General features: G+C 35.0%; 1 protein-coding gene across 3 annotated transcripts in view; it reads left to right on the top strand.

Annotated features, from left to right (window-relative positions):
• The window catches only part of Ube2q2 (ubiquitin conjugating enzyme E2 Q2), a 57370-nt gene that overhangs the window by 15013 nt on the left and 26654 nt on the right, over positions 1–15703 (top strand). For 2 of the 3 annotated variants that reach the window (XR_011706704.1, XM_027924284.3), the window contains exons 3-4: positions 3285–3389; positions 11378–11434. Coding sequence is in view for 2 of the 3 variants with exons in the window: in XM_027924284.3 (XP_027780085.1) it covers positions 3285–3389; positions 11378–11434 (162 nt within the window). In the remaining variant the exon portion in view is untranslated. The remainder of the gene's footprint in view (positions 1–3284; positions 3390–11377; positions 11435–15703) is intronic. The other variant, XM_027924295.3, reaches the window with a different exon arrangement.

Below are 15703 nucleotides of genomic sequence, written 5' to 3'. Positions count from 1 at the left end.
GATAGTTTTGAGAGACCTGATTATTTGGAATATTAGTGTCTTTAACTTAGATTTTTGTCAAAATAAGCTATAGGTGGTTTAAACACATGTGTTTTTAAGAACAAAAGGACATCAGTTTGAAAATATTTTAAAAATTAAGGTTGGTTTGGAGAGCCATGAAAGGTAAGGGGTAAAAATTAAAAGATAGAAACATGTTCACATCTCTGTCACAGGGTTATGATAATGGACAGAGTGCTAGATATAACCCTGTTGTTAGCACCACCTTTTAGGAGGTTGCCTCTGAAAATGAGGATACTACTTCTATAGCAGGAATGATTGCAGTTATTTTTCAGTGTCTAAAATGTTATATCAAAAAAGCTCATACAGCCGGGTGTGGTGGTGCACGCCTGTAATCCCAGCAGCTCAGGAGGCTGAGGAAGGAGAATCACAAGTTCAAAGCCAGCCTCAGCAATGGCAAGGTGCTAAGCACTCAGTGAGACCCTGTCTCTAGATAAAATACCAAATAAGGTTGGGGATGTGGCTCAGTGGTTGAGTGCCCCTGAGTTCAATCCCTGGTAGGAGCCCCCTCCCCCGCCCCCCCCCCCCAAATGCTCATACAGTTAAATAAAATGGATATAAAATTGGGCTAAATTTTATTTTAAAAATCAAACATTTACATGAAGGGGGAAAAAAAACCTTTCATTTTAGGGCTTTTGCCTGGTTTCTAGAGAGAATAAGCTTTATATTTTCACTTTTAAGTCACCAAACTCAAATCTGGATTGTGCTTTCATTGTGGGACTAAAATTTATCTTCTAGTTGTCTGATTTCATGGCTCCATTTTTAGTTTCCAAATTGCCCCCTCTGTAGCATTTTGATATTGTTGATTATTCCTTTGTTGAAATATTCTTCCATTCAATAAACATTTATTACGTAGTGTCACCAATAGTTCGTAAAATAAAAAAAAATTGTGTATAGGTGTATAATAGAATATTCTGTTGTAGTTAAAAAAGAATGCAGCCAGTCTTTCTGTTAGAGATATGAAAGTTCCAAGATATATTAAGTGAAAATGCAAGGAACAGTCTATGTATCCTCTCCCTTTTATATACAGTGTTGTAAAAAGTCTGTATGCTGGTTTTATCTTTTTTTTTTTTTTTCCTGGATAAATACAGGAAGCTGTTAATTGAACATAGAAAAATATTTTTAAAAAATATTGATTGGCTTTTATGCAAGACTTTGTGATAAGTCGTGGTTATAAAAAGACAAGGCATGTTTCTGTCCTCTGAGAATTGATAATCTAATGGGGACTTTTGACAGATCACTGTCTCCTGTTCTTATTTTCTTCCTTTGATCTTCTCTGAGCTGTTTTTCTTGGTATGACTCTTCTGTTTTCATTCTGTGATTTTTGTGAGTAATCTCTTCTACTCTCATTATTTAAGTCATGACCTATATATAGTCTAGGGATTTCTAAATTTCTATCTCTAGCTAAAAATTATCTCCAGAGTTTTAAATCCATACGTATATATCATATATGTCCAGGGAATCTCAGATGTGCCACAAGTGTTTTAAAATGATCACATCTCAGTTTACACTCATCTATTGCCTAGTACTCTACCACCCTGTCATATTTTTTCTTAATTCTCATTTTGATTGTGATTGGGACAAAATGAAGTAATGAAACTGGACACTGTACCTGAACCTGGGAATATCTTAGAGCATTTTTTAATACCTCTGTTCTCTAAACCCCCAAAATAAGTTTTGAAGACCTGTCAGTCAGGCTTCTGAATTTCTTAAATCCTTCCCTATGATCTTAGTTTCTTCCCCTATCCCTCAAACATTCTGTGGGGGGAAGGGTTCCAGGTTGGGTAGAGAAATTCCTTAAAGAGGTACTACCCTGTTTTTCTTATTGCTTAGTCAGACTCCACTATCCTGCTGTCTCTCCCATATGCTCCCATACCTGCTTCTGTGCTGGGGGTCTGAGCGTCCAGGGCTATATTCCTGTTCACCCTGCCTCATCTTCATTTGTGTACTTAATATAAAATAGAACTTATTGGATAGATAACAAACCCGTATTGGGGCTTTTGCTTCCTTTTAAGCATGAGGATTTTTGTTTGATCCTAATTTAGTATTTAGCCTTCTTCATTTCCACTTGCTTCTCTGTCCACTATGGAAAGGGTTTTTTTTACTTGGTTTAACCCATTCTAATTCTGTCTGCTTTCTTAGTCATTTTTTTTAAAATATTTTTTTTTAGTTGTGGATGGACACAAAAATCTTTATTTTTATTTATGTATTTATTTTTACATGGTGCCGAGGATCAAACCCAGGGCCTCACGTGTGTGAGACAAGCGCTCTACCATTGAGCTACAATCCCAGCCCTGCTTTCTTAGTCTTTCATAAACCTGTTTCTTCCTCTGCATCTTTTATTGGTCAGATACACCCAGGGAACTAGTTCTGAACAAGTGAAGTAAGTTGTCTTTTAGCTCCCCTCTGAGCCTACCAGGTATTGACCATTCTTCAATTGCAGTTGTTTAACTTAAATATTGAAAAAAATTTAAACAACGAAAAACATGTTTGTGCATATACTTTAACTTGCTTGATTAAAGTTAATGTGCTTACCAAATAATCTGGATTTAAAAATGGAAATTTAAGGAGGTATTCTTGGCAGTTTTCCTAGTGATTTTTTTTTTCCCCTGACAGGCACTTAAGAGCCTACTAAACAGCAAGTGTTTTCAAAGAAAATTTCATTTAATCTTTTCCATTCTGAGAACATTTTGATTGCTTTGTTTTATACATGGGAGATTCAAACCCAGGGAGTTAGATACCATATTCAAAGTCATCTATATTCCAAGGCTCCGTCTACTAGATTACATTTGCTTCTGTACTTTTAAATGAATATGACTCTGGTATGTATAATTTTAAAATTCATATATAAACACTCCCTCTATTTTTTGTGGCCTTATTAATGCATTAGTGTTTTATTGTCTGAAGTTGTAAATTTCTGAGAAAAGTTAGCAGTTAGAAAATGAGCAAGGTCTGGAACTCCCTTCTTCTGCCTTTTTGTCGATGTCATTCTATTAGGGATCAGTTATGGTACCTAAACCATATCTACTTTTTTTGTTTTTGTATTTATGCTAACATTTTTACATGAGCAGCCCTTAAAAATATTTTAAAGACTATATTCTGTCCATAGGCTGCAGATGGGCAGTAACAACCTTCTCATTCTGGATTGATTACAGTAGTTATAGCATTATTCATGTCTTCTAAGGGCTCTTTAACACAACGCTTATTTACTGAAATGTGTTTTGTAGCTTCGTCAGCAATTGAAGTGGTTGATATGTGAACTCTGCAGATTATATAACCTTCCTAAGCACCTGGATGTTGAGATGCTAGATCAACCACTACCCACGGGTCAGGTAAAGTAAAAATTCTCTAGTGTTCAAGAGCTGAAATAAATTGTCTCAATCAGAAGTAAACTAGGATGGTTTATCTTTTTATTACTGAACAGCTTATTTAGAATTTTTTATGTTCCTATTAAATTGCCTTTTTTTTTTTAAGGTACTAAAAATATACTTTTCATTGCTTGGAGCTGCTTGAATTTAACTCATAGGCAAGCAACTGCCCTCCTACCCCACTGTTTTGTTGTTAATATTTCTGGTTTCTATAAGTATTTCTTTCTTGTTTGTTTGCCTTTGCTTATTTTAATACCTTCACTAGGATGCCATCTCATTAAGTCCATCTGTGCTTTTCTCTTTTGGTGGTACTGGGACTTGAACCCAGGGATGCTCTACCACTGAACTACATACCCGCCCCTTTTAATTTTTTTATCTATCTGTATTTCTTAAGGCCCAACCCAAATGTTATTTTCTTTAAGCAACAGGAATTTCTAGTAGCTCAGCCAGACATAGTAATGCATATGAGAATTATAATTCAAGGCCAGCCTCAGCAAATTAGTGAGACTCTGTCTGAAAATTAAAAAAAATAAATAAAAAATAAAAAAGGGCTGGGATATAATTCAGTGGTAAAGAGCCTCTGGGTTCAATCCCCAGTATCCCCCCCCCCCAAAAAAAAAAAAAAAAAAAGATCTAGCTCAACACCACCCCTAAGTAAACTGTCTCTTTTCTAGTTTATTTTGGAATAGAATTACCTATTTAGGCATCAGTTACTGACTTTTACTATAATAAATGAAGATTTAGCTCTTAAACCATTACTTTCCCACCTATCTCTCCTAACACATAGTCATATGAATAATCACTAGTTTATGATTAGAACTTTGTAGTATAGAACTTTGTAGTATAGAGCCAAGTTTTCTATTATGATATTTCCTTTCTTGTACCACCTTTTGTTTTGCAACATCTGTGTTATAATTTTAGTTGTGTTCACACTGGGTGCTGCCATGCTTGCTTGTAATCCCAGCTATTCAGGAGCCTGAGGCAGGATTGCAAATTCTCAATCTTGAGACAGGAGGACTGCAATTTAGGGAGACCCTGTCTCAAAAGTCCGGGGGTGGGGGAGGGGCCTGGGATATAGCTCAGTGGTAGAGTGCCCTTGTGTTCAATCCCCAGTACTGCCAAAAAGAAAAAAGAAAATATTGTTCTTAACCCCTTTCTGTGATCCTCCTATCTTCTGTTCCTTTAAGTTTTCTTCAGTGACCTTGGCAGGTTGTTCTCTGGGCTGCCTGTACAGCTCTCATCTTAAGGTATTTCTTGTATGCTTTCCTAGGGTAGATTCATCATTTTCTGGATCTCACATTGTCTTTTTCAACCTTTTTTCATTTTGTCTGAGTACAACCTCAGGTAAAAGCCTGAGAAAGTATGAAATAGTGGTCTTTTCCTGAGTTCTAGCTTCTGAAAAAAAACAGCCTTGAGTTCAGGTTTCGGAGCCAGACCACAATGGGTTTGAATCTTGGTTTTGCTGCTTATTAGCTTATATCTTGGGCTGATCATTTAATCACTGTGCATTATTTTCCATTTGCAAAATGGGGGAAATAATAGCACTAGTACCTATTTTTTGCAGGAAACCATGAGCATTAAATGAGTTGGTACATGTCAATCATGTAGAACATTGCCTGGTGCACTTGTTCCCTAATAAATTGTAACTACATTATATTTCACCCTTTTACATAATTGATACTTTGATTGAATTTTTAAAATTAATTTATTTTTTGAATTTTTAACTGAGGTTGATTACCCCAGGTTTTCAAAGACTGTGTTGTTGTCTTCTAGCCAATAGTGGTGTTGAAGCCTGGTAAGTCTTACTCATGACACTCTGTCTGGAAGTTTTTAAGAGTTTGTGCTTTTCTTATTAGTGTTCTGAAATACCACAACAGTATACTTAGTTGTGGGTCTATGAAATTCATTGTGCTGTGTACTCAGAAGGTATATGTCTTTTCAAATTTGGAATCTTGAATCTTACTATGTTTTGCATTAACTTTCTCTTTTCCAGTTTATTTTAGAATGCCTACTAATTGGATTTTTAAGCTTCTTGGTTTGAATCTCTTGTCTCTTATATTATCTCTATACTCTTTTTAATTTTAAATTCTGGAATATTTTCTTTCAACTTTTGGAAATTTTACTTGGACAGTCTTAAGTTTTTTATTTATTGCTGCTCACTCAGTGACCTCAAAATGTAATGGCATAAAACAACAATTTCTTCCATTTCTCACTATTGGATGAATTAAAAAGGCTGATCTAGACGTTTTTTTGCTGGCCTCATTTGGAGGTTCTCACTGTGTAGTTACATGGTGACCAATACTGGTGTGATATGGACACTTGACTGCACTGGGATGTCCAAGATGGCTTCTTTACCACCCACATGTCTATCATCTTGGCGTTTCTTCACACAGCTTTTCTCCTTACCTTATATCTCATCCTCTAGGGCTTCTTTTTGAGGCTTCTCTTTAGGAGGCTAGTCAGAACTCAAATTTTTGGCTTCCAAGAGCATGAAAATAGAAACTGCCAGATGTTCATAAAGCTTATTAGACCTAGAACAGTTTCAGTGTTAGTTCAGCTGCATTCGTAAGTTAAAGCAAGTCACAGGGCCAACTCTGGGATGGGACCATAGGTGACTGAATGCTGGGAAGTGTGGCTCATTTGGGACTATGTATCTCCAAATGTGGAACCGTATGCTCTGAGAACTTTTTCTTCTGATCATTCCTTATTCCTGGCATTCTATTTTGGTCTTATAAATGTGATGTATTTCATAATTGTCTTTTAAGAAGTTATTTTGGTACTCTTATGTGTTCTTCCTAACTCTTATATATATATACACACTTATATATATTATATATAAATATATAATTATTAATATATATAATGTATATGTAATATATATTTTAGTTTATCTTGTTTTTTTTTTAAGAATTTTGCTCACATATCTTTGTTGTATTCTGTGTTGCTCATTCATGTTGTCCTTTTAATATACCCTTCTCTTTTCGCTCATTCTTAGGTTTTGAATAACTGGTTTGGAGTTCTTTGTGTCCAAGACTTATCAACTGATAGCTTTTAGGGGGAATTTATGCTAACTGGCAATTGCTCTCTTCCACTCTTCTATTTCCTGGTGTAGGAATAAATGATGGCTGGAACTATTCACTTTCTCTGGTAATGAAATCTTTGCTCTTTTGCCTGACGTAGATTCTGCCTGGGTTCTGCTTAAGGAAATGGGGGAGAACAGCATGTTTCAGGACTGGACAGACTTTTGGTTAGTCTCTGGTTTTTAGTTCTGCCTGTTTCTCCTACTTTCCAGTGTACTTGGTATCTCAGAGTCTTGAACCTCTCCATATATGCTGTAGAAGGAACCTTCTCATTATTCCCTTAACCTGTGCCTTTACTTGACTTCATTACATTAATTAATCTTATTCTGTTTACTGTAATCTTAATGTAGTTGAATTTTCTTTTGTGATGGTAGGATCATTCCCTCTTTTTTTTTTTTTTTTTGGTCCTGGGAGTTGGACCCACAGGTGCTTAACCTCTGAGCCACATTCCCAGGGTCTCCCTAAGTTGTTTAGGGCCTCGTTAAGTTCTTGAGGCTGGTCACAGACTTGCAATCCTCCTCCCTCAGCCTCCAACTCTCTGAGATTATAGGTGTGTGCCACCATGCTTGTCCTCTTCCTCTTTTTTTTTTTTTTTTTAAATTTAAATTTATACAGGGTCTAGTCTCACTGTAATTTTATTGAAGTCTCAGGAAAGAGAGAAGATGGGAGAAATACGTGTTCTATATTGAGCTTCTTTCTCTGGGATATCTGCAACTTGTGTTTTTCAGTTAATAGTATGTCATGGACATAAGGCATGTAGGGTCTACCTTATTGTATATAGAGTTGTATATAGGCATTAACATAATTTGTGAATTACATGACAGAATGTCCTATTTTGAATTATCCTTGCATTCCCATGATAAACATTGTTGGAATGAATATTGTAATACTTTATTTTTAAGTAAGCTCATGGTAAAGTTCTTTGTTTCCTTTCAGGCTCTTGTTTCATTTTTGCATCAGGGTTATGACTTGGGAAGCGTTACATCTTTTCTTCTATGATGTAGAAAAGTTTAAACCAATAATTTTCAACCAGAGGCAATTTGGCCTCCAGTAGAACAATTGAAACTATCTGGAGCCATTTTGGGCTGTCATAGCTGGCTGTGTCAGAAGGATACTATTGGCTCTTTAAACAAATATATAAGAGTATACCTTTTAAGTGATGTTTCACTTCATTGCACAAATTTAAAATTTTAGTGTATTTCTGAGTAGTTTATATTCCCATATTTGTTCACATTACTCTTACTACCAAAATTTTTGTGAAATAAACATGTATTGGAAATACATAGTGTAACACATGGTTGCAATTAATTCCTAGGAACTACTACTTAGTCATCACCCAGGAGAAGGAACAGAACATTGTTAGGACCTTCTGCAGCTTCCTACCAGATCTTCGTTTTCCAATTAGCAATCCTTTCCTTATCTTTAGTTTCATCACTCATATATGCATCATTGTACAATATAGTTTAGTGATACCTGTTTTTGAGCTTCATATTGAATCATACTATATGTGTTTATATCTTTTTCTCAGCATTGTGTGTGAAATTCATTCATATTGTGTATAGCTATAATTCTTTTTATTGTTGTATTCGTATCAACATTTTTTCATGTGACTCTTCATAAACAATTGAAAGATTGTTTTCAGTTTTTGCTTTCAGGAAAGTGCTGTTAGGAATCTTCTTGTCTATATTTCTTGGTATCTTTGTACTAGTATTTATCTTGGTTTACTAGGGTATGAGGGTCAATTTCATCTTGAGCCTAAAGAGTTATCTGGAGAACTTTAAACATTTTCAGCTGATTTTTTGGGCTACTTCTAGTTTGTCATTGTGGTTAGAGAATATGGGCCTGTGACTTTCAGCTATATTATTAGCAGTTTCTTAGACTTAACTGTTGGTGTTTTTGTTGTCTTTTTATTGCTGTTTCTTGTGTTACACTCTCTGCCACACTGTCCCCTGGGTATATTAATATTTGAGTCTTTTCCCATTTTTTTTTTTTGGAACCAGGGATTGAACCCTGGTTAAGTGGGTGCTTAACCACTGAACCACATTCCCACCCTTTTTAAAATTTTATTTTGATACAGGGTCTTGCTGAGTTGCTGAGACTGGCTTTGAACTCTTAATCCTCCTGCCAAGCTGCTGGGATTAAAGGTGTGCACCACCATGCCCTCTTCCCAGTTCTTTACACTTTCATTGTTGGTTTTTATTTTTACAGACGAAAAGTCTGATGCTTGTCTGAGTCGTCTTTCTGCGTTCCCCCCCCCGCCCCGCCCCCTTTTCTGGAAACTGGTTTGGTTTTCTCTTTAACTGTGAAGTCTGGATTTTTTAAGTTGTCAGTTTTTCTTTGGGGCATTCAGAGCTCTTAATATTCTACAATCTTTCTTTAGTTCAGCAACAATTATCTCTTTAATTTCTTTTTTTTTCTTTCCCTGAATTCTTTGGAAAAATATTGGATTTCTGTATTTTTACCTTCTGTGTCCCTTAACTATTCTCTTATTTCCAATTCTTCTGTCTTTTCCCCCCTTATCTTTTTTCTCCATATTCTAAGTGAATGACACAATTTGGTCGTCTTCATTTGTTTTGTTTTTGCAGTGCTGGGAATCAAACCCAGGGCCAGATGGCATGCTAGGCAAGTATTCTACACCTCCAGCCCCTGCAGTTTGGTGTTTTTAATCATAAATACTTTATTCAGTCAAATCCATTGTGCTCTCTGGCCCATTCAATATAATTTCCTCTCCTCTCCTTAAAATCTTGTGTTTTATTTCCCAGAACTGTTTTGTCCTTTGCATAGTAATCTGTTTTATTTAGTAAATGCAATAGCTTCCCAGTTACTGCTAAAGATTCCAGTTAGTGTTTTTTTTTTTTTTTTTGTTTCCTTTACTAGTAATGCTTCAGGTCACTTGTTTGGCTTGTTTGACAAGGGACTTTTCAAGGTTGTCATTTAGTTCAGCTATCTGATGATACTTGGTTTTCTGCTCATTTATAGATGAGATATACCATTGGTGAGTATCCAATTGTTTATATGGGTATCTGCAGAATTTTCCTTTTTCTTTGCTGTGGTCTCCTATTCCTGGTTTGCAGACCTTTGCTCTTCCTGTGGCATAAGGATAGGGAGGTACTGGCAGGTGGGATTTTCCAACTCCCAAGTGAAAGAAAGAGATAATCTGTTAAGAGATTTTGCTGCTGCATCATTGTATTGAAAACATTTTGTCCACTCTTACTGGGTCTGACACGTATAGTAAGAGGCCATCAAGCTAGGCTTCCTGTAGAAGAGCCATCCTTACCAACTGTACTTGGGACAAGTACAAAAAAGAATGTGTGGTTCATCTTAAAAGTTTCCTTTAACTTTTTCAGTTATTCCCCAAGTTATCTAGATTGAGTATGGCTTTCTCAAACCAGCAGTCTGATTCCGTCTGCTTTCTATTTTCAAAAGTGTTCTTGTAGTTTTGGTTCACCGATGGTATTCTTCTTGTTTGTTTTCTTAGTGTAGCAATGAGCTTTCTTTTATAAAATTCTTCTGTCATTTCAGTGGGGTTATGAAGGTCAGGCCACATCTTGAAATAAAATTCCTCTTTGGGTTCACAACTCTAACTAGCTTTGTTTTGGTTAAATTACTTGTGTTTTTCTGGAAAGTGTCATTGCTCAGGGACTAGGTGATGGTTATAGGTGAGGCTACATGTCAGAATCCTCTAAGAACTTTTTGAAAATAGGTTCTCTGAGAGCAAGTTCTGAAAGTGGCATTTTTAAAATGCTCTCTCAGTAACTGATGTATTCCAATTTGTATGTGGGACTTTTAGTTTAGGTATGTTCTTTACATACCAAAAATAGTCTGGTTTGGAATATATAATTTAGGGAAATGAAGAAAGGATGAATCACATTATTTTGGGAGCTGCTGCTTGCTTGCTTTTGTCATTCAGTTTCTAAGAGATGAATAATAAATATCTAAAAAGATGCAGATTTAATACAAATGTAAGTTTATTCTGCATTGTGGGTGTGTGTTTGTGCCCACATAAAATTTTCCAGCAGAATTATATCTTCTGAGATAATGACTTTCGTAAGAATTACACTATCAGAATAGCTAAGAGCGGATGTTTAGATACTGCTGAGATTTTTGTTGGTTTGGTTTGGTCTCTAGATCCTAGTTTCTTGATCTCAGACATTCTGAGTACTAACCTAAGCTCACCTTCATGGTTAAAGATGTATGTCTACACCTGTGCCGTGGCCTAGGAAATTTGTCCTTTTGAAAAACTTTGCCAAAACTGTATATAAAGGCCTTTCCTAAAAAACACACAGATTAATTTGAGTATGAACAGTAAATTGTGTTTTAGGTATTTTCTAGTTAAGAATGTTTTTAGAAAGAAATTGGCTCTTTAGTGAAGTGATTATTTTATAGTTTTTAGTTTTGTGAAGTATCTACTCCTTTATAACACATCTGGCCTTTTTAAATGTGAAGCAGTTGAATTTGTATAAAGATTCAGGCTTTTCAAGTTAAAAAAAAAAAGGATATTTAAGGAATCAGTGGTTTAGTATTGACCTTATACACATAACCAAATAAATAAAATAATATTTTAAATTAGCTTATGTTTAATTTTTTTTTTCAGTTTTATATTTGACTTATTGCTTTTTTTATTCCTAAGGCAGCGGTTAAAATGTTTAAAATTATTTTTAGAAGGCCAACAAATGTATTTTTCAAATCAAAGCTAGATTTTAAAATAAAATTTTTAATAAATTGTTTTAATGTTAGTAAACCCTCTGTTAGTGGACTGCAGTGATGAATGATTGATAGTTTGACCTTAAAGCTGTAGTACTGGTGTTCTAATATACTCAGCATGTGTCTATTTGTTCTGTGTAGAACTGGTAAATTATTTCTGTATTTCAGAATGGAACAACAGAAGAAGTGACTTCAGAAGAGGAGGAGGAAGAAGAGATGGCTGAAGTAGGTATTTTATGTAAGAAAATAATTTCATAAATATCTTCATTTGTGAACATTTCAGTTATGTTTTTTAAATTTTTAATTTTTTAAAGATATTTGTTTTTTAGTTGTAGTTGGACACAATACCTTTATTTATTTTTATGTGGTGCTGAGAATCAAACCTAGGGCTTCCCACTTGCTAGGTGAGCATTCCACTGCTGAGCCACAACCCCAGCTCCTTCAGTTATTTTCTTTACTCTCTTTTTAAAACTAATGTTAATGTGGAATAATGAAACACATGTTATATTTGGAATGGAATATAGTTTCTAAACTCTGGCTTTACCTCTAATTAATGATAGGCGTTTTTAAAGAAAAATGAAATTATGGCATTTACAGGTAAATGGATGGAACTAGAGAATAATCATGCTAGTAAAATAAGCTATCCCCCAAAAACTAAAGCCAAATGTTTCCTGTGATACATGGGTTCTGATCCATAGTGAGGCGGGGTGGGGGGCGGGAATAGGGAAGAATGAAGGAACTTCAGTTTGTGTAGAGGGGCATAAGGGGACAGGTGGGGCTGGGAAGGATGGTAGAATGAGACAGACATCATTACCTGCCATTGTCCAGCTGGGAGAAATAACCGGGAGATGACAAGCAACTTGAAGGTTGAGGCGGGAACTACTTTATTGCGAGTGCACTGAGTGGGAACTGAACGGGAACTCAAAGTAGCGGGTATCCTAGGTAGCAGGCACCGCTTCTCTGCCGGACTGCAGAGGTACATATACCCAACTAATTACACACAACTTAATTAATATAAACTAGATACAGCAGTCAGTCATTAAGAAATCCTTATCATCTTAATGGCTCGCTGGCGTTGGCTCAGAAACCACTCCTCCTAGCATACTGCCAGGCGCCATCTTAACTTGGTTGTGGCCCTCATCAATTACCCTATATACATGTATAATTACACTAATGGAGTGACTGCACCATATACAGCCAGAGGAATAAGAAGTTGTGCTCCATTTGTGTACAATATGTCAAAATGAATTCTACTGTAAAATATATTAATAACAAAAATGATAGGGCTTTGAGCAAATTATTCTGACTTCCTTGAATTTGATTTTTCAGATTGTAAGAATTTGCACTAAAACTATATTTACATTTAATAGTAATCAATATTTAACTCATATTTGGTTATTTTTAGTGAAAACTACTGGGTTTAAGAAGTTTTTTATTTTTTTCTTCTAATTAGTTACACGTGACAATAGAATGCATTTTGACACATCATACATAAATGCAGTATAACTTCTCATTCTTGTTGTAAATCAAACTGGTCGTGTAGTCATATATGTACATGGGGTAATAATGTCCGACTATTCTACTATTCTTCCTACTTTCATACCCCTTTTCCCTCCCTCAGGCCCCTCTGCCTAATCCAAAGTATCTCTATTTTCTATTTCTATATCCCAAATCGTGAATTAGCATCTGCATATTAGAGAAAACATTTGGCCTTTGTTTTTTTGGGATTCAATTTTATTTCACTTACCATGATATTTTTCAGCTCCATCCATTCACCTACAAATGCCATGATTTCATTCTTCATTATGACTGAGTAATATTCTATTGTGTGTGTGTGTATTTTATATATATATATATATATATATATATATATATATATATATATATATATATATACCGTGTTTTCTTTACTCATTCATCTGCTGAAGGGGATCCAGATTGGTTCCATAGTTTGGCTATTGTGAATTGAGTTGCTATAAGCAATGATGTGGCAGTGTCACTGTAGTATGTTGATTTTAAGTCCTTTGGACTTAAAATTGTGAAGAGTGGGATAGCTGGGTAAAATGATGGTTTCATTCCAAGTTTTCTGAGGAAGTTTTACATTTGAAAAAAGGAATTTGAGAACATTTTAGGGACTACTCATTAGGAACAAATGATATAGTCTCTTGTAGAAAAACCATCTAAGAACTTTATTTCAGTCTGTTTTGTGGTCCTGTACTTAGACTACTAGAGACTAGGTAATGTGTATCAAGAAAAGAAATTGATTTTCTTGCAACTCCAAAAGGCTGAGAAGTCCAAGATAAGGTGCTAGTATTTGGTGTCTGTTGAGGGTCACCTTGCTGTGTTCTTACATGGTAGAAGGCAGAAGGATGTGACAGCGGGTTAGCCAATGCTGTGAAGCCACTTTTATAAGGGCCTTAATTTCATTAGTGAGGAAGGAGCCCTTGAGGTCTAGTTATCTCTTTAAGGCTCCACCTCTGATATCGTCACATTGGTGGTGAATTTTGGAGGGGACACATTTAAACCCTAGCAAATTTAGTGGAGCAAATTTCAAAGACAAACTAAGTAGTTGTTAGATATATAATTTTAGAGGTTTTTAGGCTCTGAGACTTTTCATTTAAACTGAAACTTTGGAAGGCAGTTCTATGTCTTTGAATAGACCAGATAAAAAAATATATGGATTCCATGGTCTTGACTTTAAAAACTTTTTTTTTTTTTGGATCTTATTAATTCAGGCTTTTACCTTATTTGAAAAATTTTAATCTAAAATACACTTTCAGAATGCCTCAAACCTAAAGAAGTAGTAGTGGGCTTCTGGAAGTAAATAATTCTCAAAATTGTCCTGTTGGAATGACTTTTTGGAGTAAACTGTTTAATGTTTCCTTGCAGTTCATTTTAGGTGAAATAAACTTTATGAAAACATTAACCCATTTTGTTCCATCGTTGCAGATGTGGAATAACCTGTAAAAATTTACAGTATATAATTACATATAGTATAATAATAAGTATATAATTATATAATAATGTATAAAAGCTCTAGATTGTGATTTCCAATTTATTTTATTGTACCTAAATATTCACAGAATTTAAAAGTTGGGACTTAATGGGTTAAACCTTTTCAATGGGTTTAGTATATAATGAAGTATAAACATTGTACTCAGAGTTCAGATATTTTTCATTTTTTTCCTCACAAGGTAAAACAGTGGACAGTAATGCTTAGGAAAATCAAGAAGGGTAGGAGTCTAGACTTTGGAGATGTAGGATAGGTAAAAAGAAGATATTCCAGGCTACTAAAATAACGTGGGGATGGCAAAGGCTCAGAACAACCTTGGACACAGGTGTATGGATGCTATCCTTTTGGGAGAGGAAATTGATGTGTTGGAGTCATGGTAAGCAAGATTGGTTAGGAAAGGCAGAGGGTTAAAAATTTTAAATTAGTGACAGACATTTATATTTGTATACTTATTGATAAGAATGTCATTAGCAGGGAGTAGTATGACAAGATATTGTTTTAGAAAGATAATGATTAATTTTCTCTGGGATGTGCTGATGAGGATTCAAGTGGCATTTTATGGATAAGAATGTGATTGAGGGTGAAGAGGTAGGAAGAAGAGAAAGGCTAAGGGCATTTATGAGAACTCTGCAGGAAACAAGGATAGGAAGGAAGATTATGGTTCAAAAGTGCTCATCATAAGAGAGTTTCATGAAATGGAGTCATGGGCTGGGTCTGAATAAGAACAGAATGTCGTAAGACCTGAAGGTACGGCATTCTAAGAAAGAGACCCACAGAGTCTGGACACAAGGTGGTCATTAGGTTGGTCTAGAAATCACAGTGAATTAGTCTGCTTGGAAAAATGAAGATTGTAATTAGAAATTTTTGCAGTTGAAGTAGAGAAAAGCTAGATACTTGAAAGAATTAGGATTTTAAAAATCCTGCATAGATTTGTATATGTGTAAGAGCAGATAATACAGGAAAAAAGGGAGCAAAATGATGTGGTAAAGATGTTGTTCTAGGGGTGGTATTCAAATTCTTTTTCTAATAAAAGTTAGTAGGTGCTTACATAGAAAACTTGGAAAAGCAATAAATATTCATTTGGAGGTAACAACTGTTGTTAACATTTTAGTATGTCTTTCTAGTTGTTCTTTTTTTAGTACTTCTTTTGGTATAATTGAAATTCTGTGATTTCCATTTTGTATTTTTCATTTGAAAGGGTTTTTTTTTTTTTTGATACAGAAGAAATAATTATGCTGTGTTGGTATTTTAATTTCCTTATAGTACTCCATTGAATTAATGGTTTTACTGTGTTTGTAACATGCAGATTTTGTGTTTGCTTTTGTGGTTATTAAGATGAAAAGGCATGGTTATGTCTAAAGTGTGTGTTCACATTTTAGACTGGTCAAAGTTAGAATTCTAAAAGTCAAGTTTCTGGAACAAAGTATGAATAGTTAACATTTTTAATGTCTGCTGCTAAACTGTTTCAGAAGTTTGTTTCA

The sequence above is a fragment of the Marmota flaviventris genome, chromosome 2 (genome assembly GCF_047511675.1).
Source record: "Marmota flaviventris isolate mMarFla1 chromosome 2, mMarFla1.hap1, whole genome shotgun sequence".
Classification (NCBI taxonomy): domain Eukaryota; kingdom Metazoa; phylum Chordata; class Mammalia; order Rodentia; family Sciuridae; genus Marmota; species Marmota flaviventris.
This window is presented reverse-complemented; position numbering and strand designations above follow the sequence as displayed.